The 23,454-nt window shown below is 45.3% G+C and overlaps 2 protein-coding genes across 4 annotated transcripts; both read left to right on the top strand.

Annotated features, from left to right (window-relative positions):
- The first annotated feature begins 1,150 nt into the window (after positions 1-1,150).
- Positions 1,151-15,521, top strand: LOC129854224 (transcriptional repressor CTCF-like). 3 transcript variants are annotated; one of them, XM_055921027.1, is made up of 13 exons: positions 1,151-1,355; positions 2,720-3,001; positions 3,120-3,311; positions 3,468-3,828; positions 4,197-4,367; positions 5,998-6,131; positions 6,249-6,369; positions 10,825-10,974; positions 11,096-11,256; positions 11,479-11,661; positions 13,818-13,953; positions 14,080-14,232; positions 14,447-15,521. In XM_055921027.1, exons 2-13 carry the CDS (start codon positions 2,729-2,731, stop codon positions 14,725-14,727), a joined length of 2,316 nt encoding a protein of 771 aa, XP_055777002.1. In that variant the 5' UTR covers positions 1,151-1,355; positions 2,720-2,728; the 3' UTR covers positions 14,728-15,521. The 3 variants fall into 3 exon arrangements, with proteins under 3 accessions (XP_055777002.1, XP_055777000.1, XP_055777001.1); XM_055921025.1 differs by lacking the exon at positions 1,151-1,355 and adding an exon at positions 1,479-2,297; XM_055921026.1 differs by lacking the exon at positions 1,151-1,355 and adding an exon at positions 1,479-2,288.
- Positions 15,522-16,191: 670 nt separating this feature from the next.
- Positions 16,192-21,698, top strand: LOC129854227 (mucin-5AC-like). Its single transcript, XM_055921034.1, has 8 exons — positions 16,192-16,418; positions 17,234-17,337; positions 17,718-18,180; positions 18,354-18,455; positions 18,535-18,571; positions 18,671-18,742; positions 18,865-20,964; positions 21,062-21,698. The coding sequence occupies exons 1-8, from the start codon at positions 16,320-16,322 to the stop codon at positions 21,289-21,291; spliced, it is 3,207 nt and encodes a 1,068-aa protein (XP_055777009.1). The 5' UTR covers positions 16,192-16,319; the 3' UTR covers positions 21,292-21,698.
- Positions 21,699-23,454: the final 1,756 nt, after the last annotated feature.

A 23,454-nucleotide genomic window follows, 5' to 3' on the forward strand; every position in this document is an offset into this window, starting at 1 on the left:
TTTACATCCATGACTTCCAGACTAATGTCTTTCTAAACTGTACTGCCCTCTCCTGGGTCATGATGGAGAGGAGGCCAAACATATTCACACAATATTATGTTAACCTTTAACTAAATTATTGATAATTGGAAGGAGGTATATGGGATATACACAGTGCTTGACTTGGACTAAAATAGGTGTTGGTACCGGTACTGTATATTTTTAGGTGCAGGAGCTCCACAATACTTTTGAGCGAATATTTTATAAGAGGATTAGGAGCTCAAGCAGTAGAACGTTGGAGGTGCAGGTACTCAGCTCCAGTGAGCTCTTGCCCAAGTCAAGCATTAGATATACACTATCATAGTGTTAGTAAAACGTTTACTGTTGACAGGAGAACAAGAGGAGACAATAGGACGAGGTGGATAATTTTATAATAAGGCCGTTTAATCACATGTAAAGATATCTTAGTAAAATCTTGCAGCAAGGCTCTTTCTGTCTGACTCCTATTGAATCGTCCGGGAAAGAGAGCAGTTTCCAGAATTGTACAGTACTATATAGACAACAAGCAAAGTAGGTAGATCTGCGAGTCCGGCCTTCCGATTGGTCGATCTGGGTCTTGGGTAGTCCTGATCAGGCCTGGTGTCCACGTTCCATTGGTTCCTGAGATAGTTCTTTGTCCTGAGGTCCAACCATGGGTTGGGTGTGTCTGTGTGATTGTCATGGGGGAGGGGAGTTGTGGGTGTCGTGTATATGTCTAATGAGTCCAGCATATGTCCAAGAGAAAGAGGGGGTGTGTATGTTGTGTCAACTATAGCTAATGTTGAGAAGTTGTTAAAACAAGTTACCAATATCTAATACAATTTCTTACAATAGCCTGCTTCAAGCCTTACCAGCCCCACAATACATATTTGTTACATAATGAAAGCAACATCTTTAACAAACTATTCTTACACGCATGCATTTATGCTGTGGTTGCATGGTAGTCTTGAAATATTTTGCTTTTCATAGTGAAATATATCCCTATTAAGGTAACGCAAACTAAGTATAGAAAAAAATACAACTTTTTTGTCATGTGGAAACAACTGTTCACCCAGAACCACGCCCACGAACCCTGGAATTCAAAACTGGCGCTCAGACGTCACTGCCACACAACTGCTGCACTACCCCCCTCCCACTTCTCCCGTCGGGCCTCTGTCTGCGCATGCACCCTCGCCCGCTCCAGGCCACCATTTTGTGTAGAGATAACTCTGTCAAAGCGTTAGAGGATTAATAGCGCTGGGACGCAAGGGCAATCTTCTCTACCGTTGCCAGAGGAAGACCGAACAAGCACTGAGCGCTCAAGCAAATTTACCAGAAAAAGGAAGACCGAGGAGCAGGTAAAACGGAACTTTCTCCGATGAAGGGGGGCATTTTTGTAGGAGCTGTCGTCGGCCTCTAGGTGTCACGGTGGGGCTCGCGGTCCAGGCGACTGGCGGGGGGGTGTTTGTCTCCCTCTATCGTTATCGAAATTTACTAAAAACATTTATAACCCAGAAGTTAGAGCTTCTGTTAAACGTATTAGTGTATTTGGACTGCTATTGGTTCGTATTAAGGCACAGATGGCTTTATAAATGCCTTAATGTTTAGTGGCTTGTTTAGGCCAGGCGTCCATCTTCTCGTGCCCTTTGTTTCCTCTTTTGAGAAGAGAACCTGCGTCTCCGAGTTCTAGAACGAAAGCTTAACATTTAGAGTTTAAACTTTGTGTCGATGTGTACGTTGTATCAATATAACATCCTTAATGTTTCCAATCCCTCATGGTGCTACACTTTGGGGGGAAAATGTAATCAATAAATATCTTCTGTAGTATTTCAGATTTACTACATAGTACCTGATCTGGGTAGTTATTTTAGTCGATGTTCTACAACAATCCTTTGGTTCTAATATATCAACACTTGTGTAATACTTTCTATGGATTCAAGCTATTTTACGGCTTCTCAAACTGGGGCTCTAGTTAAGTTGGCTCGGTAACTAGGTAACGTTTCACAAAGGTTCCCGAGAGTAAACACGGGATGAGGGAATGTAGAGTCATATCTTAATATGTTGCCCAAATAAATCTGCGAGCACGGAGAGTAGATTTCTTCTTCAGAAGCTAGATTAGGCATTGGTTTTCTATCATCGGCACCACGTCCCATCGCGCCAGCCTGGTCCGCCTACAGCCGCCTTTCGATTTAAAACTTGTCATGAGAGCTCGAGCTCCCTCTCCCTAACCTGCACGGTAATGTTACAAAAACATCCGCAATACCGGGGCAAGACACATGAGGGTGAATAGGGTAAATCCAGTGAGTTTCTTATATATATATTTTAAAAGATCTGCTTATTTTGGGAGTGTTTTTTTATTGGGACTTTGTCAAATTGTTGGTAGACAAGAGAAGTAGGATTAAATATCAAATAATCAGCTGGTGTTCGGCAATTAGGCCTGGCTTGCAGTCGGCTTTCCAATTCATCCCAAAGGTGTTTGATGGGGTTGAGGTCAGGACCATGTGCAGGCCAGTCAAGTTCTTCCACAACAATCACGACAAACCATTTCTGTATCGCTGAAACAGGAAAGGGCCTTCCCCAAACTGTTGCTACAAAGTTGGAAGCATAGAATTGTCTACTGACAATGCCAAATCCACTCATTTGAAGGTTCACATACTTTTGTGTATATATAGTGTATCATGCTTCAAGGTTATTTATTTTAATATTCTTCTGGTATTATCAGGTCGTTTCTATGGAGGGTGAAGTCGTTTCCATTGAGACCGCTCAGGTCGAGGGTCTCCAGGACAGTGGGGAGGGAGCAGAGCTGCTCCAGACTGCAGAGGCTGCCCTGATGGAGGGGGGTGTGGCACCCCAAGAGGTGACGGGGAATGTTGAAATGATGGTGATGGACACCCTGGACTCGACCCTTGACCCTGCCCTGCTACAGATGAAGACTGAGGTCCTTGAAGGGGGCGGCACAGTGACGGTTACCGGGGGAGACGAGGGACAGATCATCACCCTGCAGGTTAGTGTGATTTGTGAGTTTACGTTGAGAGAGGTTTGGAAGATATCCCTTGTAAGCCAAACTTGTAGGCATAAATTATTCAGTGAACTGACTGACCCTGACTGTGTCTTGACTTTAGGTGGTGAACATGGAGGGGAACATGGAGCAGACGAGTGCAGCGCTGGGGCTTGGACAGCTGCAGCTGGTGCAGGTCCCTGTCACTACAGCCACCGTGGAAGAGCTCCAGGCCAGCTTCGTTGACGCCTCAGCAGGCAATACTGAGGCAGAGCCAGTGATCTGCCACACCCTCCCTCTGCCCGAGGGCTTCCAGGTCGAACGCTACTCAACTACAAACACACTTTAAACAAGCATTTTAATATCCTGCTTAATGTTTCTATACACACTTTGGCCTGAAAGATCTGGTGAGATGCACTGACTATAATACAACTCTAACCCCTTCCTGGCAAATTGTTTTTGTCTGGTGAAGGTGGTGAAGGTGGGGGCGAATGGAGAGGTGGAGACAGTTGAGCAGGAAGAACTGCAGGCAGCCCAGGATGAGCTCCAGGTGATCCATGGGGAGGAGGAGGAGGAGGAGGAGGAGGAAGCTGAGCCCCAAGTAGAGGACCAGACATGGTCAAAAGACCCAGATTACCAACCAACTGCTGGCCTCCGCAAGGTGAAGAAGGGCAAGAAGAGCCGCCTGCGTTACGGGGAGGGGGAGAGAGACATGGACGTGTCTGTGTATGACTTTGAGGAGGAGCAGCAGGAGGGGATGCTCTCTGAGGTCAATGCTGAGAAGGTTGTGGGCAACATGAAGCCGCCCAAACCCACTAAGATAAAAAAGAAAGGTCAGAGTTGTGTGTCTAGGTGGGGGTATGGCAACCCCTCTCTTTTGGGGTGTGAGGAGGAGATATGTGTGTGTTAAAGGGAGACTCGGCGATGACGTAGATGCAGCAAGTAGAACGCATTGTGGGTCAATTTACGCAACAACTATGAGCGTTGAGGCGCAAGGCTCAACATCTGTGCTGTTTTGGTCCCGTGGCTACCACGCTCTTAACAGCGTGAAGCAACCCTGTGCAGATACTGTGTATCACAGTGAGCGCGACTTCAGACGTCATGCATTTCACTCATCTCAATATCTGTGGTGCTGCTCGTGGCAACGTCATTTCGCTGAGTCTACCTTTTAATGTTTTATAACCTCTTTTGTCTCTCTCAGGTGTGAAGAAGACGTTCCAGTGTGAGCTGTGTAGCTACACCTGCCCCCGGCGCTCTAACCTGGACCGCCACATGAAGAGCCACACAGATGAGAGGCCACACAAATGCCATCTGTGTGGGAGGGCCTTCAGAACGGTCACACTGCTGAGGAACCACCTCAACACACACACAGGTATCTACAGACTCACATGTTCAGTCACAGGCTGTTTAAAAAAAAATATATTACTATGTACAGTTGAAGTCGGAAGTTTACATATTCTATGGTTGGAGTCATTAAAACTCGTTTTTCAACCACTCCACAAATTTCTTGTTAACAAAGGGTTGTTTTGGCAAGTTGGTTAAGACATCTACTTTGTGCATGACGCAAGTCATTTTTCCAACAATTGTTTACAGACAGGTTATTTCACTTATAATTCACTGTCACAATTCCAGTGGATCAGAAGTTTACATACACAAAGTTGACTGTGCCTTTAAACAGCTTGGAAAATTCCAGAAAATTATATCATGGCTTTAGAAGCTTTTGATCGGCTAATTGACACCATTTGAGTCAATTGGGAGTGTACCTGTGGATGTATTTCAAGGCCTACTTTCAAACTCAGTGCCTCTTTGCTTGACATCATGGGAAAATCTGAAGAAATCAGCCAAGACCTCAGAAAAAGAATTGTAGACCTCCACAAGTCTGGTTGATCCTTTTCAGCTATTTCCAAACTCCAGAAGGTACCACATTAATCTGTACAAACAATAGTACGCAAGTATTAACACCATGGGACCACGCAGTCGTCATACCGCTCAGGAAGGAGACGCGTTCTGTCTCCTTGAGATGAATGTACTTTGGTGCGAAAAGTGCAAATCAATCCCAGAACAACAGTAAATGACCCTGTGAAGATGCTGGAGGAAACGGGTACAGAAGTATCTATATCAACAGTAAAACGAGTCCTATATCAACATAACCTGAAAGGCTGCTCAGCAAGGAAGAAGCCACTGCTCCAAAACCGCCATAAAAAAGGCAGACTACGGTTTGCAACTGCACATGGGGACAAAGATTGTACTTTTTGGAGAAATGTCTTCTGGTCTGATGGAACAAAAATACAACTGTTTGGCCATAATGACCATCGTTATGTTTGGAGGCAGAAGGGAGGATGCTTGCAAGCCGAAGAACACCATCCCAACCGTGAAGCACGGGTGTGGCAGCATCATGTTGTGGGGGTGCTTTGCTGCAGGAAGGACTGGTGCACCTCACAAAATAGCTGGCTTCATGAGGAAGGAAAAATTATGTGGATATATTGAAGCAACGTCTCAAGACATCAGTCAGGAAGTTAAAGCTTGGTCACAAATGGGTCTTCCAAATGGACAATGACCACAAGCATACTTCCAAAGTTGTCGTACAATGGCTTACGGACAACAAAGTCAAGGTATTGGAGTGGCCATTACAAAGCCCTTGCCTCAATCCTATAGAAAATTTGTGGGCAGAACTGAAAAAGCGTGTGCGAGCAAGGAGGCCTACAAACCTGACTCCGTTACACCAGCTCTGTCAGCAGGAATGAGCCAAAATTCACCCAACTTATTGTAGGAAGCTTGAGGAAGGCTACCTGAAATTTCACATTCTTCAAATAAAGTGGTGATCTTTACTGACCTAAGAAAGGGAATTTTTACTAGGATTAAATGTCAGGATATGTGAAAACCTGAGTTTAAATGTATTTGGCTAAGGTGTATGTAAACTTCTTAAACTGTATTTATCCTTATTGAATGGATAGGGTGAGTGCTACTTATGTTAACTATTGCCCCTGCCCTCTCCGTTTTAGGCACTCGTCCTCATAAATGCCAAGATTGTGACATGGCATTTGTGACCAGTGGAGAGCTGGTGCGTCATCGTCGCTACAAACACACATTCGAGAAACCCTTCAAGTGCTCCATGTGTGACTACGCTAGTGTGGAGGTAAGTATACACCTCTGATCTATTTATACATGCAAATTAGTTCACAGCTAGATAGCAATGTAGAACTGAAATGTTTCTGGAATGTTGTTTAAATGTTTCTCTCTCTCTTTGCCCCAGGTGAGTAAGCTGAAGAGACACATCCGCTCCCATACAGGCGAGAGGCCCTTCCAGTGCAGTCTGTGCAGCTACGCCAGCCGAGACACCTACAAACTGAAGAGACACATGAGGACACACTCAGGTAACACATACCCCAATCTCTCGGCCTTACACCCAAGTATTCCTGATTTTATTTCTGTTGATCGATGCTACACTACTTGACCAAAAGTATATGGACACCAGCTCGTCGAACATGTCATTCCAAAATCATGGGCATTAATATGGAGTTGGTCCCCCCTTTGCTGCTATAATAGCCTCCACTCTTCTGGGAAGGCTTTCCACAAGCGCATTCGTGAGGTTGGGCACTGATGTTGGGGCATTGTCATGCTGAAACAGGAAAGGGCCTTCCCCAAACTGTTGCCACAAAGTTGGAAGCACAGAATTGTCTAGACTGTCATTGTATGCTGTAGCGTTAAGATTTCCCTTCACTGGGCCCTAGCCCTAACTATGGAAACCAGTCCCAGACCAGTATTCCTCCTCCACCAAATTTTACAATTGGCACTATGCATAGGGGCAGGTAGTGTTTTCCTGGCATCCGCCAAACCCGGATTCGTCCGACGGACTGCCAGATGGTGAAGCATGGTTCATCACTCCAGAAAACGCGTTTCCACTGCTCCGGAGTCAAATGGCAGCAGGCTTTACACCACTCCAGCCGACACTTGGAATTGTGCATGGTGATCTTAGGCTTGTGTGCTGTTGATCGGCCATGGAAACCCATTTCATGAAGCTCCCGACGAACAGTTATTGTGCTGACTTTGCTTCCGGAGGCAGTTTGGAACTCGGTAGTAAGTGTTGCAACTGAGGACAGATTAATTTTTTGCGGTTCCATTCTGTGAGCTTGTGTAGCCTACTACTTCGCGGCTGAGCCGTTGTTGCTCCTAGACGTTTCCAATGCACAATAACAGCACTTATAGTTGACTGGGGCAGCTCTAGCAGGGCAGAAATTTGACAAACTTCCAAGTGGCGCAGCGCTCTAAGGCACTGCATCTCAGTACAGGAGGCGTCACATCAGTCCCTGGTTCGAATCCAGGCTGCATCACAACCGGCCGTGATTGGGAGTCTAAGTAGGGTGGCGAACAATTGACCTAGTGTCATTCAGGTTTAGCCGTGGTAGGCCGTCATTGTAAATAAGAATTTGTTGTTAAATAAATAAAATGACGGTGCCACATTGAAAGTCACTGAGGTCTTCAGTAAGGCCATTCTACTGCCAGTGTTTGTCTATGTAGATTGCATGGCTGTGTTTTATACACCTGTCAGCAATGAGTGTGGCTTAAATAGCCCAATCCGGTAATTTGAAGGGGTGACCACATACTTTTGTGTGTGTGTGTGTATATATATATATATATATATCTATATATACACACACACACACTGCTCAAAAAAATAAAGGGAACACTTAAACAACACAATGTAACTCCAAGTCAATCACACTTCTGTGAAATCAAACTGTCCACTTAGGAAGCAACACCGATTGACAATAAATTTCACATGCTGTTGTGCAAATGGGATAGACAAAAGGTGGAAATTATAGGCAGTTAGTAAGACACCCCCAAAAAAGGAATGGTTCTGCAGGTGGTGACCACACATCACTTCTCAGTTCCTATGCTTCCTGGCTGACGTTTTGGTCACTTTTGAATGCTGGCGGTGCTTTCACTCTAGTGGTAGCATGAGACGGAGTCTACAACCCACACAAGTGGCTCAGGTAGTGCAGTTCATCCAGGATGGCACATCAATGCGAGCTGTGGCAAAAAGGTTTGTTGTGTCTGTCAGCGTAGTGTCCAGAGCATGGAGGCGCTACCAGGAGACAGGCCAGTACATCAGGAGACGTGGAGGAGGCCGTAGGAGGGCAACAACCCAGCAGCAGGACCGCTACCTCCGCCTTTGAGCAGGCGGAGCGCTGCCAGAGCCTTGCAAAATGACCTCCAGCAGGCCACAAATGTGCATGTGTCTGCTCAAACGGTCAGAAACAGACTCCATGAGGGTGGTATGAGGGCCCGACGTCCACAGGTGGGGGTTGTGCTTACAGCCCAACACCGTGCAGGACGTTTGGCATTTGCCAGAGAACACCAAGATTGGCAAATTCGCCACTGGCGCCCTGTGCTCTTCACAGATGAAAGCAGGTTCACACTGAGCACATGAGCACATGTGACAGAGTCTGGAGACGCAGTGGAGAACGTTCTGCTGCCTGCAACATCCTCCAGCATGACCGGTTTGGGGATGGGTCAGTCATGGTGTGGGGTGGCATTTCTTTGTGGGGCCGCACAGCCCTCCATGTGCTCGCCAGAGGTAGCCTGACTGCCATTAAGTACCGAGATGAGTTCCTCAGACCCCTAGTGAGACCATATGCTGACACATGCTCATTTGTGGCCTGCTGGAGGTCATTTTGCAGGGCTCTGGCAGTGCACCTCCTTGCACAAAGGCGGAGGTAACGGTCCTGCTGCTGGGTTGTTGCCCTCCTACGGCCTCCTCCACGTCTCCTGATGTACTGGCCTGTCTCCTGGTAGCGCCTCCATGCTCTGGACACTACGCTGACAGACACAACAAACCTTTTTGCCACAGCTCGCATTGATGTGCCATCCTGGATGAACTGCACTACCTGAGCCACTTGTGTGGGTTGTAGACTCCGTCTCATGCTACCACTAGAGTGAAAGCACCGCCAGCATTCAAAAGTGACCAAAACATCAGCCAGGAAGCATAGGAACTGAGAAGTGGTGTGTGGTCACCACCTGCAGAACCATTCCTTTTTGGGGGGTGTCTTACTAATTGCCTATAATTTCCACCTTTTGTCTATTCCATTTGGACAACAGCATTTGAAATTTATTGTCAATCGGTGTTGCTTCCTAAGTGGACAGTTTGATTTCACAGAAGTGTGATTGACTTGGAGTTACATTGTGTTGTTTAAGTGTTCCCTTTATTTTTTTGAGCAGTATATATATATATATATATATATACTGCTCAAAAAAATAAAGGGAACACTAAAATAACACATCCTAGATCTGAATGAATGAAATATTCTTATTAAATACTTTTTTCTTTACATAGTTGAATGTGCTGACAACAAAATCACACAAAAATGATCAATGTAAATCAAATTTATCAACCAATGGCGGTCTGGATTTGGAGTCACACTCAAAATTAAAGTGGAAAACCACACCAGATGTGCTCAATTGGATTCAGGTCTGGGGAACGGGCGGGCCAGTCCATAGCATCAATGCCTTCCTCTTGCAGGAACTGCTGACACACTCCAGCCACATGAGGTCTTGCATTAGGAGGAACCCAGGGCCAACCGCACCAGCATATGGTCTCACAAGGGGTCTGAGGATCTCATCTCGGTACCTAATGGCAGTCAGGCTACCTCTGGCGAGCACATGGAGGGCTGTGCGGCCCCCCAAAGAAATGCCACCCCACACCATGACTGACCCACCGCCAAACCGGACATGCTGGAGGATGTTGCAGGCAGCAGAACGTTCTCCACGGCATCTCCAGACTCTGTCACGTCTGTCACGTGCTCAGTGTGAACCTGCTTTCATCTGTGAAGAGCACAGGGCGCCGGTGGCGAATTTGCCAATCTTGGTGTTCTCTGGCAAATGCCAAACGTCCTGCACGGTGTTGGGCTGTAAAAGCACAACCCCCACCTGTGGACGTCGGGCCCTCATACCACCCTCATGGAGTCTGTTTCTGACCGTTTGAGCAGACACATACACATTTGTGGCTTGCTGGAGGTGTGTAAAAAAGTGTTCCCTTTATTTTTTTGAGCAGTGTATATATATATTATTTATTTATTTTCACACACTACCGTTCAAAAGTTTTGGGTCACTAAGAAATGTCCTTGTTTTTGAAAGAAGCTATTTTTTTGTCCATTTAAAATAACATCACATTGATCAGAAATACAATGTAGACATTGTTAATAATGTTGTAAGTGACTATTGTAGCTGGAAACTGCAGATTATTTTATGGAATATCTACATAGGCGTACAGAGACCTATTATCAGCAACCTCCACTCCTGTGTTCCAATGGCACGTTGTGTTAGCTAATCCAAGTTTAGCTATCGTCGAAGGAATGAGCCTTACACCGAGGGCTGTACTCTGGAGCGGGATCGATTTGGAGGTGGAGGGTCCGTCATGGTCTGGGGTGGTGTGTTATAGCATCATCGGACTGAGCTTGTTGTCATTGCAGGCAATCTCAATGCTGTGCGTTACAGGGAAGACATCCTCCTCATGTGGTACCCTTCCTGCAGGCTCATCCTGACATGAGCCTCCAGCATGACAATGCCACCAGCCATACTGCTCGTGCTGTGCGTGATTTCCTGCAAGACAGGAATGTCAGTGTTCTGCCATGGCCAGCGAAGAGCCAGGAGCTCAATCCCATTGAGCACGTCTGGGACCTGTCGGAGCTACAAATATTTACACTTGTTAAGTTTGCTGAAAATAAACGCAGTTGACAGTGAGAGGACATTTTCTTTTTTTGCTAAGTTTATATATACACACACACCTATCTGCCTCACATACAACCTAATAAAGCGTCCCTCTCTGGCAGGTGAGAAGCCATATGAGTGCTACATCTGCCATGCTCGTTTCACGCAGAGCGGCACCATGAAGATGCACATTCTGCAGAAGCACACAGAGAATGTGGCAAAATTCCACTGCCCCCACTGTGACACAGTCATCGCCCGCAAGAGCGACCTGGGTAAGCGACTCGCTTGTGCACAATCATATCTCCTCTGCTGAAATACGGTCTTGTAACCTTGAGTGGATCAGTCTGTGTTCGTTACATTTGGATTGTCCCTTCCTTCCTTTTCCACTCTCAGGTGTGCACTTGCGGAAGCAGCATTCGTTCATGGAGATGGGCAGGAAGTGTCGTTACTGTGACGCTATGTTCCACGAGCGTTACGCACTCATCCAGCACCAGAAATCCCACAAGAACGAGAAGCGCTTCAAGTGCGACCAGTGTGACTATTGCTGCAGACAGGTACGTGAAAGAGACCTTCTCTACTTGTTTCCTCACAATCTTCCCTGATTTGAAATGGTGGATGTCCACCAGATATTTGCCATCATCAATCTCAGAGATGAGGAGAAGAGGCCACTTTAGTCAATTGAGATGCCTCCCATGGATATGTTTGGAATCAGCCAGAGACTGTTCTAGACCTCGGTGTGTTCACTGACTGTCCTATGTTTAACCTCTGACCCCTAGGAGCGTCACATGATAATGCACAGACGCACACACACAGGGGAGAAGCCGTACGCCTGCAGCCAATGTGAGAAAACTTTCCGGCAGAAGCAGCTGCTGGACATGCATTTCAAACGTTACCATGACCCCAACTTCATCCCCACTGCCTTCGTCTGCAGCAAGTGTGGCAAGACCTTTACTCGCAGGGTAAGGGGACAACACACATCCACACTGCAGGCTAAAGGACTCATTCACATCCAAATGCATATCCTCCCGAGGAGGATACAGGACACTCAAAAAACACACCCTCCCACCAGGTTGGGGAGGATTGAAGCCTAGTTGCTCCACAGTGTGTTGTATTCTTAGTGCCTTCAGAAAGTATTCATACCCCTTGACTTCTTCCACATTTAGTTTTACAGCCTGAATTCAAAATATGTTTTCCTCTCACCCATCTACACACAATACCCATAATCACAAAGTGAAAACATGTTTTTAGAAATGTTTCTAATTTTTCTAAATGTATTGTAAATTAAATACAGAAATATCTAATTTCCGTAAGTATTTACACCTCTGAGTCAATACTTTGTAGAAGCACCTTTTGCAGTAATTGCAGCTTTATGAGTCGTCTTGGGTATCACCTTCTGGATTTGGAATGTTCTCCCATTTCTTCCAGATTCTCTCAAGCTCTGTTAAAGAGCCACTGAACACGCCAATTGGCAGGTGTTTTTTCTGTTGCTTATTTAAAATGAGATTTCAGTCTTTTCTGACTAATTCTGCATTTCGTTAATGATTGTCCACCATGAGTCACTGAATAAATCTAACATAACTCAATAAATCTGTAAATCATTTGTACGTTTTTGTCAAGGGTGTTTTAGTTACATCATTTTGTTTCTAACTAAGGTGTTAGGTGCAGTATTTCTCAAGCAAACATTTTTTTTGCAGGGTGTTTTATGTGAACATTCGGAGCTGTTGAGCAGGTCTGTCGCACTGTCTATGCTATTGGTTGAGCGCAATCACCGCAGCTGTTCATCCCATGTTAGTGGGCAAATCAACATTGTCAAATCAAAACAATCTTAAATTACCCGTTGTGATGCATGAATGTTTTAGATGACTGACTTAGTCCCAAATTATCATGTTTACACTTGTAATAATTTTGACACTAGTTTCTGACTCATCGGGGCCACATGTCGTTTTTCAAAGGGAATCATTGCTTTTTAAAGGCAGTCACTCTTTACGTTAGATGGGGAGCGCGGTGAACAGCAATCTTCAAGTCTTTCCACCGGTTTTCAATGGGATTCGTGTCTGGGCTTTCACTGGGCCACTCAAGGACTCTCACATTCTTGTTCTGAAGCCATTCCAGCGTTCCTTTGGCTGTATTCTTGGTCATTTTTCGCTTGGAACGTAAATCTTCACCCCAGTCTCTGAGGTCATTTTGCACTCTGAAGCAGGTTCTCATCAATGATTTGCCTGTTTGCCTCCATTCATTGTTCCCTCTATCCTTACCAGTCTCCCAGTCCCTACCACTGAAAAACATCCCCATAGCATGATGCTGCCACATCCATGCTTCGCGGTAGGGATGGTGTTGAAGGGGTGATGAGCTGTGCCTGGTTTTCTCCAAACATAGTGCTTTGCATTCAGACCAAATAGTTAAATTGTTTATCAGACAATAAAAAAATAACTTATTTTCCACCATAATTTGCAAATAAATTCATTAAAAATCCTACAATGTGATTTTCTGGATTTTTTTTTCTCATTTTGTCTGTCACAGTTGAAGTGTACCTATGATGAAAATTACAGGCCTCTCTCATCTTTTTAAGTGGGAGAACTTGCACAATTGGTGGCTGACTAAATACTTTTTTGCCCCACTGTATGTATATTAGATTTCTGTATTTATCTTCAAATGTGCACACATTTCTAAACATGTTTTCACTTTGTCATTATGGCGTATTGTGTTTAAATGGGTGAGAGAATCTATTTAATCCATTTTGCATTTAGGGCTGTAACACAACAAACTGGAATAAGTCAACGGATATGAATAACTGTTTACATTTTTTGATTTCTTCCATTTTCCATTATTCTTTTTAAACCAGTTAAACATACACATATGAACAACTACATCTCATCTGCCCAGACCCACATGCTCTAGTACCTGCATTTGCCACATGGCCTTAAATTGTACAAATTCATTTTTCTACGTCGCCCATGCTATTTCAATAAATCATTTGATTTTTTTTCATTATGTTAATGGTTTATTTGCATGTTTTTAGTACATCTTTTCAAGATGAGTGATGAAGAGAGTCAATGGGCTGGACGATTATCTCACTGTTTTCTGAAGGCACTGTATATGACTCATTGCTCCTCAGAACACCATGCTGCGTCACGCAGAGAACTGTAACGGAGAGAACACCGGCGATGAGAACGGAACCCCGCCCAAGAAAGGCCGCCGCGGCAGGAAGAGGAAGATGCGCTCCAGACGGGATGACGACGATGACGACACCGGTACGACCAAGTCACAGTTCACTCTATTGTTCTTATACATACAATGCAACAATATCATGTAATATTGTTTACTGTGCATCTTAAGAGTACATCGCTAAAATCAGGTCTTGTTCCTCTCTTCCACAGAGCCTGAGCTGGATGACATTGAGGAAGAGGAGGAGGAGCTGCTAGCTGAAATTGAGGTGGAGCAGGAACCACCGGTTGTCCCTGTCCCTGCCCCTGTTGGCCCACCAGCCAAGAGGAAACGTGGAAGACCTCCCAAGGCCAAACCTGCCCCAAGTGAGTGTCACTCTGGTCCCCTGTTGGAATAATAAAAAAATACCACACTCCCTACTTAATTTCTTGAGGGAATCACTTTTCATGCAGACATGGCATCGAGTGAATACTTTGGCCTTCACATATTTCATCAGGTGCAGATCACTGATCAGTAGGGAGGGACTCAAAAGTCCCAAAACAGCTGGACAGATGTGTAAAAGTGTTCTTATTCCCTCAGCTGCGGCAATCATCCGGGTGGAGGATGAGACCACAGGCGAGGTGGATGACATCATCGTGAAGAAAGAGATGAAAGCCGAGCAGGCGAGCCAGGAGGAAGAAGCTGTCGAGGATGAGGAGCCAGCAGTAGAGGTGGAGCATGCCGAAGGAGAACCTGACAGTCAGGTAGAAGAGTCATTCCAGGGGGAGGAGGTGGTGCAGGAAGTGGCACTGTCTGTCACAGAGGCTCCGCCCAACGGTGACCTCACTCCTGAAATGATTCTCAGTATGATGGACCGGTGATGAAGACGAAGTCTCTGTCTACATCTAACAATACAAATTGTCCCCTATCTGTACACTAACATACACCCCATTGTACCCACTCTCAAACATACACTGTACACGTATACCACACATGCACACCCCAGTTATAGCCTAAGATCTCTCTCTGATGTTGATGATAATGCCTGGGACATGTCTAAAGATACCTTTAGCCCATTCTATTTTTTTAAGAGCTTATTTTCATCTCTTGCGATCTCTATCTACATCCTACTGCGAAACCCCTGACACCCTCATGTTGAATTATGTTTGTATACAGAATCTGGATAATATTATGGAGACTGTTGTCACTGGAAAAGATGAGAGGGGGGGGGGGGGTTTACATCATCATGATGATGTATTATGTCAAATCATGTGCTCATTCTGCTGTCAATTATCTTCTATAGGCCCTCAGAATGCCTTCTCTGTTGCATATTTTGGCCCACATTTGATCTCTTCATGTTGGCCCTCTTCTTGTGCTCTGTTGTCTGTCTAAAAACAATTATCATGTGCTTTCACCCATGGAATTATCTGTCAGGGGGTCAAAGGTTAGGATGACCTGAAATATTCTGCTTTTACAAAATGTGATGCTGTTTTCAAATGAAACAATACCTTGCTCTTGTTAAAGCTTTTAGAAATAGTTTTTTGGTTTGATGCTTTTTTCTTTTGTACCATTGAAATTAAATGCTAGGGGCTTGAATGGCAAGATATGATTGGAGGGGTGGGAGGATGTTTGACTGTACAGCCAATAATAATACAAATAAAAAAAGATCAACCTACTGGGGTGTCATGAGTCAATTTGCTTCAGTTTCAGCCTCTATTAGGCTAATTTAGTATGGCATGTAGTACTGAAGTATAGACACTATAGGATGTTTAATCATGTTTACACTAGAGTATAATCTGCCCTATTTATCTGCTACATGGTTCTGACACCTGACAGAAGGTTTATGCCCACAAGTCTCTTTTTAGAAACCTGTTTGGAGTAGTAGGTGAACTAGACTATTTTGGTTGTTCCTGTTGAATTTCTTTCAGAGGATCTGCCCTCTGATATTGAGTGCTTCATTAAAACACAATTTTAGTCCCCTCCCTGGTTTTTCCTTGCTTGATATTTTAATCACTTCTTGGATATTTACACACTCCAGAAACCCATTGCCTAGATCACCAATCATCCCCTGCATTTTCTATAACCCATCCATGTAAAATCAATTATTCATTTGTAATTTTAGCACATATTGTTCCCTTCCTGCATTTTGCTCAGTTCCATGAAGAACCTTAATTTATATTATAAATTAATATATGCTAGACTGCCTTGCACCGCTCTCCCTCTAACACAAGCTCTAAATTACTCCATTCTCTCTGTCTTCTCATTCTTTTGGTCTTTCTCACGCTTTCGGAGGAAGGGGTGGGGGGGTAGAAAGGCGAGGCCCCTTGTTGTCAAATCTGTCAGTCTAGCTCAGTTTGGCCCCTCCTACCTTGGTGGAGGCAGTGAATACTGCTGCTGGTGCTCTTAGCAACGGTGCCTCGGCAACAGCCACGGCAACGGAGCACCACGACAACGGAGTGCTGTGTCTCCCCTTATGGAGCTTCCATTGGGCGGGCCGGCGCTGAGGCACTACACCCGCAGCAGACCTAGACCACACCGACAAAATCAACACCTCCGCCCCAGCAGACCAAAGGTACAGAGGGATGGGAAAAAAATGGGTGCTGTGTAGAGGCATAATGGTGAGGGGAGATGTAATAGGGTACAGTGGGGAGAGGGAGGGATGGAGGGAAGATGCCTGGTGCCTGCTTGATTCAAGGTACTTGTATCGCAACAGCAACCAGCTGCTTGCATATTCAACACCAATAGTGTGTGTTTGGGGGGATTGCATTTGTGTATAGGATTGTGATTGTATGTGGCTAATTTCTAGGGCTATATAATGCTTGGTCTAAAGCTGGTGGGGTTTTTCTTGGTAGGTGTGTGTGAATTTTCTCTACCATAGCCATCATCACCTTATCCATTGTATGCCTGCCATTGGTACTGTATCAATCACGATCAGAATTAACACATGTAAAGCTGGTTTTGTTGGATGAACTAAACCAAACCTAATCACATGGGCAGCCTTAGTGCCACAGGAGATGACATCATAGGGTCTTAATGGTTTTCTGAGTCAGTCATTGGTAATTGTACATACCAATGGTAGTGTGATAATGTAGATCTGGGGGATATATGTATGAGGTGTTGATGTGTATATTCTGTGTGTCAGGGAAGTCTGAGCCCATGAGGTGACAATTTTATGTGATAATTACTATGTGCTATATGAAGTAAACTGCTCTCAGTAACCTGATATCCAACATGGCACTCTTTCCATGAATTGGAAACCCTTTTGCTTTCTATTTCTCTGGTAGTCTAACTGCACTCACACACATTCTCACACACAAACACCTAATAATCACAGATGTCGTAACACTTATCTCTTTCTCTGTGCATGTGTGCATGGGTGTGACACAGGAATCGGTGGTTGACAATGAAAATGGAGTCCCTGATCACATGGGGCGAGTTGATGAGGGAGTTGAGGAGTTCTTTAATAAGCGAGTCCTTCCTGTCGACACCGTGTGAGTATCTGACCAAACTCATTTTAGATAATCTGACTCTTCACTTTCTCATCTCCAACACATCTTAAGCGCTGACCTCCGGGGATGCGTGCATTTATCAGACCCAAAACCCATGCGGGCCAATCTCGGTTGCCCCGGCCGCTTTGGTGACTACGAGCTCACAATAAACCTCTTTAAATTTGAGTAATTTATGAGATGCTCATATTTATAACAACCTACATAACAACCTACAACCTATATTCATAACATTTTCCTGACCACAATACCTGCATGCAGGCCTTAGCTTGTCCATGTCAGGCCACATGGCCAGGAAAAACTTGGGCCCTATGATTGACAAACACACACATGCTGGTCCTGTGCTACTCTGACTCTTCCTCCAGGAAAACACTGAATGAGTCTGAGGAAACTCCCATTACTGAACAGGAAGTGGAAGTAGCGCCTGCTAGCGCCGGCCCTTGCCCCGCCCCTTCCAGAACCCTACGGAGGAAGCTGGGCGAGTTCTTCACCCTTAAAAAGCGGAGGGCTGTGAAATCAGAGGGAAGCCAAGAGGGGAAGGCCAAGAAGACCTCCATCGCCGACCTAATTCGGCCTCTTAGGGAAGCCACCAGAGCTGAAAAAGATCAAGTGAAGGAGAATGAAAAAGTGAAAGAGAAGGAGAGTGTGGATGACAGCTTTGTGACAGGAGATCCAGTGGAAGCAGAAACCCCTCCTGATGGTCCCACTCCACTGAGGGGTGAGGCTCCACCCCGTCGTGCGCTAAGAGAGGGGAAGTCACAGTCTCTCATTCTGCTCTCTGGATCCGGAGCCAACGCTGGGAACACCAAGAACACTGCACAAGGGAAGGTATATATTCAAATGTGTTCAACCGACCCTTTGAAAAAACTTGATGGGTTAAAGCAATTTGGTAAAGAATTCTACACAGCCTATGAAAGGATAGTTTTTGCTTTTATTTTGATCATTCTTTAGTTTGGATTGGTTCTTATCGGCACTGACTGCTTCTCCTTGGTTCTGGTTAGTTTCAGAAACCCTCGTCTGATAGCCATCATGGCTTTGAGCAGCGCCTCCAGCTCATGCTACAACGTATTGGTGTGTCCAAAGCTCAGCCAGGAGAGACACAGGTGTGTATGTGCATTTATCTGTGTGCATGTGGTTGTGTGTCTATATGGAAAACATACAAATTCTTATTCCATTCTACAGAGTCAGGAGAGAGAGATGAAAAAAGCTGAATCAGAGGGTAAGTCATTTTACTCATATAACACTTGCTAGAGTATATGTGCGAGTCTGTGTGTGGTGATGGATATGTGTTTTCCTTCATTTTTTGTCTCGGTTTCAGGCACTATCATCGATAATAAACCTGAGCCCCCACCCACATTTATGAAGCCCCGGACCATGTCCACCTCATCAGGTAACACACACACGCACAAATACACTCATGCAGACATTGTAAACACACACACACACACACACAAACACACACACTATTGTATACAATTTTGTGTATCTTATGCTCATCTTCTTTCTCTTTAGATACGAGACGAGCAGTCCGACAGAGTGTGTCCGCACATGAGTCAGCTGGGAAACCTGCTCTGCCTCCTAAGCCAATAATTAAGCGAGGCCCAACCCCAGCTCCCACTATTTCCGGTCATCTCACCCCTGAGAATGACCTAGCCCAAATACAGGAAGGAGAAGCGTGTTCCCCCACAGACCCCACCCCTAGTATCACTGATACCCCTACCAGTTCTAAACCTATCCCCACTGACACCACTATTCCCATCACTGTCCCAGATCCCACTAACTCTTCTATTCCCACTGACACCATCATTCCCTCCCCTGTCCCAGATCCCACTAACTCTTCTATTCCCATTGACACCATCATTCCCTCCCCTGTCCCAGATCCCACTAACTATTCTATTCCCATTGACACCATTATTCCCTCCCCTGTCCCAGATCCCACTAACTCTTCTATTCCCATTGACACCATCATTCCCTCCCCTGTCCCAGATCCCACTAACTATTCTATTCCCATTGACACCATCATTCCCTCCCCTGTCCCAGATCCCACTAACTCTTCTATTCCCATTGACACCATCATTCCCTCCCCTGTCCCAGATCCCACTAACTATTCTATTCCCATTGACACCATCCTTCCCTCCCCTGTCCCAGATCCCACTAACTCTTCTATTCCCATTGACACCATCATTCCCTCCCCTGTCCCAGATCCCACTAACTATTCTATTCCCATTGACACCATCATTCCCTCCCCTGTCCCAGATCCCACTAACTCTTCCATCCTCGTTTCTACTACCGCTACTTCCTCTAATTCAACCCCCAATGACATCATCCCCTCTACAATGTCTGCACCTACCCCTATCAATACTACAGCCTCCACCCCCAACACCACCACCTTCATCCCCAGTACTAACCCTGCCACAACCACTACCATTACCTCCATCACAACTACATCTGGCCCTATGAATATTACAACTTCCACTCCCCCTACTGACATGAACTTTGGCTCTATCCCCACTATTACCCCCACCCCAACTCCCACTGACTCCACCACCCCAACCACCTCTGCGTCGTTCATCCCTAATCTAGCCACAATCACCATTACAAGCATTACTGCCCCAACACCTGTTAACCCTAATACTGATACCCATACATTAACAACCCCCACCACTAATGCTTCTACCCTTACCCTTACTGATACTACTGCCTCGACAACTCCAACACTAAATACTCCCATCTCCATAATTGCTTCTGCTGGCAACAACATTTCTACTCCCACCCCCACTACCTCTCTGTGTCCCACCCCCACTACCCTAATTACTAATTCAGTTACCCCATCTCCATCTCCTGCTGCTACTATAACAACCTCGACCCTTAATTCTATGAATGGTGCTTCCACTCCTACCCATATCTCCATAAACTCCACTGACTCCAACGCTACCCAAACCGGAACTCACAATACCAGCGCAACTAACTCTGTCAACTTCACTTCTACCTCAAGCCCCACTAACTCTACTAGTCCTATCCCTACTTGCTCAACTTCCACTAACTGTGCTGCTCACACTGCTACTATCCCTAGCAGTCCGATTCCAATTATCTCTACTAATCACTCCCCCACTGTCACTTCTATCCCCACTGCCACTCACTCAACTAACTCCACCAATATTTCCTCCCCCACATTCTCTTCTACTCACACCACTACTAACACTACTAGTCCCATCCCAACTAACTCTACTAGCCTGACCACTACCCCCACCCCCATTAACTCTAGCCCCGTCACCACTATCTCTACAGGCCGTTCTAATATCACCACTGCCACTAACTCTTCTGTCCTCATCAGTAGCCCCAACCCCACTACCTCTACTACCAACACCCCCACTAACCCTTCAAATCCCACCAACACCACTAAACCTACTACACACACCACTATCTCAATCCCCACTAATTATGTTACTCATAGTCCCACTAACTCTTCTACTCATAGTCCCACTAACTCTTCCAGTCCAACCTCCACTAACTTTGCTAGCCCTACACCAATTAATACTATTCAACCATCACCTGAGGAGAGAATTTGCCTTAATCCTGCAATGGGACTGCTGTCCATGACTAAGGGTACAAGTAAGTGTGTGTGTTCAATAGTAATAATAATATTGCTTGAAATTTGGAAGTAACCTGTTGAAAATAACATTTTGTCCCTCTCTTTCCTCTCCTACAGATGACCTGAATGCTGAGAGGGTAGAGAGGAACAAGGAGACAGAAGAGAAACGTAGCAAGGAAGAAGATGTCAGGAGGGCCACAGAGAAAGAAAAAGAACAGAAATCATTGGCGCACAACATAGGCAAAACCATAAAAGAGGAGAAGGAGGAGGGTCTGCAGAAGGTGGATGAGATCATGAGGCAGGGAGTAGAAGAGACCAAATCAAATGAAGAAAGAGAGTTGTGTTAAAAGGATGGGGATAAAAAGAGGGAAGGAGGGACCAATGTGTCAGATGAAAAAGAGTTCAAAACCAAGGAGGTGGTAGAGAGCAAGTCAAACAAGGGACCAACTACTGTGATAGAGGCAGGGGAGACCACAGTAAAATAAACGGGGGGACAGTCCATGGGACTGAGTACAGGGACCACATCACAGCAGAAAACCGCAGAGGGTGGAACATCGAACCAAAAAACTGAGACCCCCTCTGTGTGACACAAATGGACTGACCCAGCAACGTGTACTTTTTTCTCAACCATGTTTACATTTGCATTGCACGTATTGTATGATTATGTAATACATCAACTGTGGTGAAATATGTTTACAATAGATGGATATGAGACACATAGAATACTTCTGATAATTAAAATGAATATTCATAATGTCATGATGTCTTTATTTATTTATTTTATTTTATTTATTTCACCTTTATTTAACCAGGTAGGCAAATTGAGAACACGTTCTCATTTACAATTGCGACCTGGCCAAGATAAAGCAAAGCAGTTCGACACATACAACAACACATAGTTACACATGGAGTAAAACAAACATACAGTCAATAATACAGTGAAAAATAAGTCTATATACAATATGAGCAAGTGAGGTGAGATAAGGGAGGTGAAGGCAAACAAAATATATATATATAAATAAATAAAAATATAAAAAGGCCATGGTGGCGAAGTAAATACAATATAGCAAGTAAAAAATAACACTGGAATGGTTGGTTTGCAGTGGAAGAAGGTGCAAAGTAGAGATAGAAATAATGGGGTGCAAAGGAGCAAAATAAATAAATACAGTAGGTAAAGAGGTAGTTGTTTAGGCTAAATTATAGATGGGCTATGTACAGGTGCAGTAATCTATGAGCTGCTCTGACAGCTGGTGCTTAAAGCTAGTGAGGGAGATAAGTGTTTCCAGTTTCAGAGATTTTTGTAGTTCGTTCCAGTCATTGGCAGCAGAGAACTGGAAGGAGAGGCGGCCAAAGGAAGAATTGGTTTTGGGGGTGACCAGAGAGATATACCTGCTGGAGCGCGTGCTACGGGTGGGCGTTGCTATGGTGACCAGCGAGCTGAGATAAGGGGGGACTTTACCTAGCAGGGTCTTGTAGATGACCTGGAGCCAGTGGGTTTGGCGACGAGTGTGAAGCGAGGGCCAGCCAACGAGAGCGTACAGGTCGCAGTGGTGGGTAGTATATGGGGCTTTGGTGACAAAACGGATGGCACTGTGATAGACTGCATCCAATTTATTGAGTAGGGTTTTGGAGGATATTTTGTAAATGACATCACCGAAGTCGAGGATTGGTAGGATGGTCAGTTTTACAAGTGTATGTTTGGCAGCATGAGTGAAGGATGCTTTGTTGCGGAATAGGAAGCCGATTCTAGATTTAACTTTGGATTGGAGATGCTTGATGTGAGTCTGGAAGGAGAGTTTACAGTCTAACCAGACACCTAGGTATTTGTAGTTGTCCACATATTCTAAGTCAGAGCCGTCCAGAGTAGTGATGCTGGACAGGCGGGCAGGTGCAGGCAGCGATCGGTTAAAGAGCATGCATTTAGTTTTACATGTATTTAAGAGCAATTGGAGGCCACGGAAGGAGAGTTGTATGGCATTGAAGCTCGCCTGGAGGGTTGTTAACACAGTGTCAAGAGAAGGGCCAGAAGTATACAGAATAGTGTCGTCTGCGTAGAGGTGGATCAGAGACTCACCAGCAGCAAGAGCGACATCATTGATGTATACAGAGAAGAGAGTCGGTCCAAGAATTGAACCCTGTGGCACCCCCATAGAGACTGCCAGAGGTCCGGACAACAGACCCTCCGATTTGACACACTGAACTCGATCAGAGAAGTAGTTGGTGAACCAGGCGAGGCAATCATTAGAGAAACCAAGGCTGTCGAGTCTGCCGATGAGGATGTGGTGATTGACAGAGTCAAAAGCCTTGGCCAGGTCAATGAATATGGCTGCACAGTACTGTTTCCTATCGATAGCGGTTAGGATATCGTTTATGACCTTGAGCGTGGCTGAGGTGCACCCATGACCAGCTCTGAAACCAGATTGCATAGCGGAGAAGGTATGGTGGGATTCGAGATGGTCGGTAATCTGTTTGTTGACTTGGCTTTCGAAGACCTTAGAAAGGCAGGGTAG

The sequence above is a fragment of the Salvelinus fontinalis genome, chromosome 4 (assembly GCF_029448725.1).
Source record: "Salvelinus fontinalis isolate EN_2023a chromosome 4, ASM2944872v1, whole genome shotgun sequence".
Taxonomy (NCBI): domain Eukaryota; kingdom Metazoa; phylum Chordata; class Actinopteri; order Salmoniformes; family Salmonidae; genus Salvelinus; species Salvelinus fontinalis.

Bases quoted from the DNA above. Each gene is read 5' to 3' on its own strand.
- LOC129854224 (XM_055921025.1), top strand. From the start codon at position 2,274: ATGAGGGTGAATAGGGTAAATCCA. The intron at 10,975-11,095 runs GTAAGCGACTCG...TTCCACTCTCAG, and splicing joins CGCCCGCAAGAGCGACCTGG to GTGTGCACTTGCGGAAGCAG. The intron at 11,257-11,478 runs GTACGTGAAAGA...TCTGACCCCTAG, and splicing joins GTGACTATTGCTGCAGACAG to GAGCGTCACATGATAATGCA.
- LOC129854227 (XM_055921034.1), top strand. From the start codon at position 16,320: ATGGAGCTTCCATTGGGCGGGCCGGCGCTGAGGCACTACACCCGCAGC. The intron at 16,419-17,233 runs GTACAGAGGGAT...GGTGTGACACAG, and splicing joins TCCGCCCCAGCAGACCAAAG to GAATCGGTGGTTGACAATGA. The intron at 18,456-18,534 runs GTGTGTATGTGC...TCCATTCTACAG, and splicing joins CTCAGCCAGGAGAGACACAG to AGTCAGGAGAGAGAGATGAA.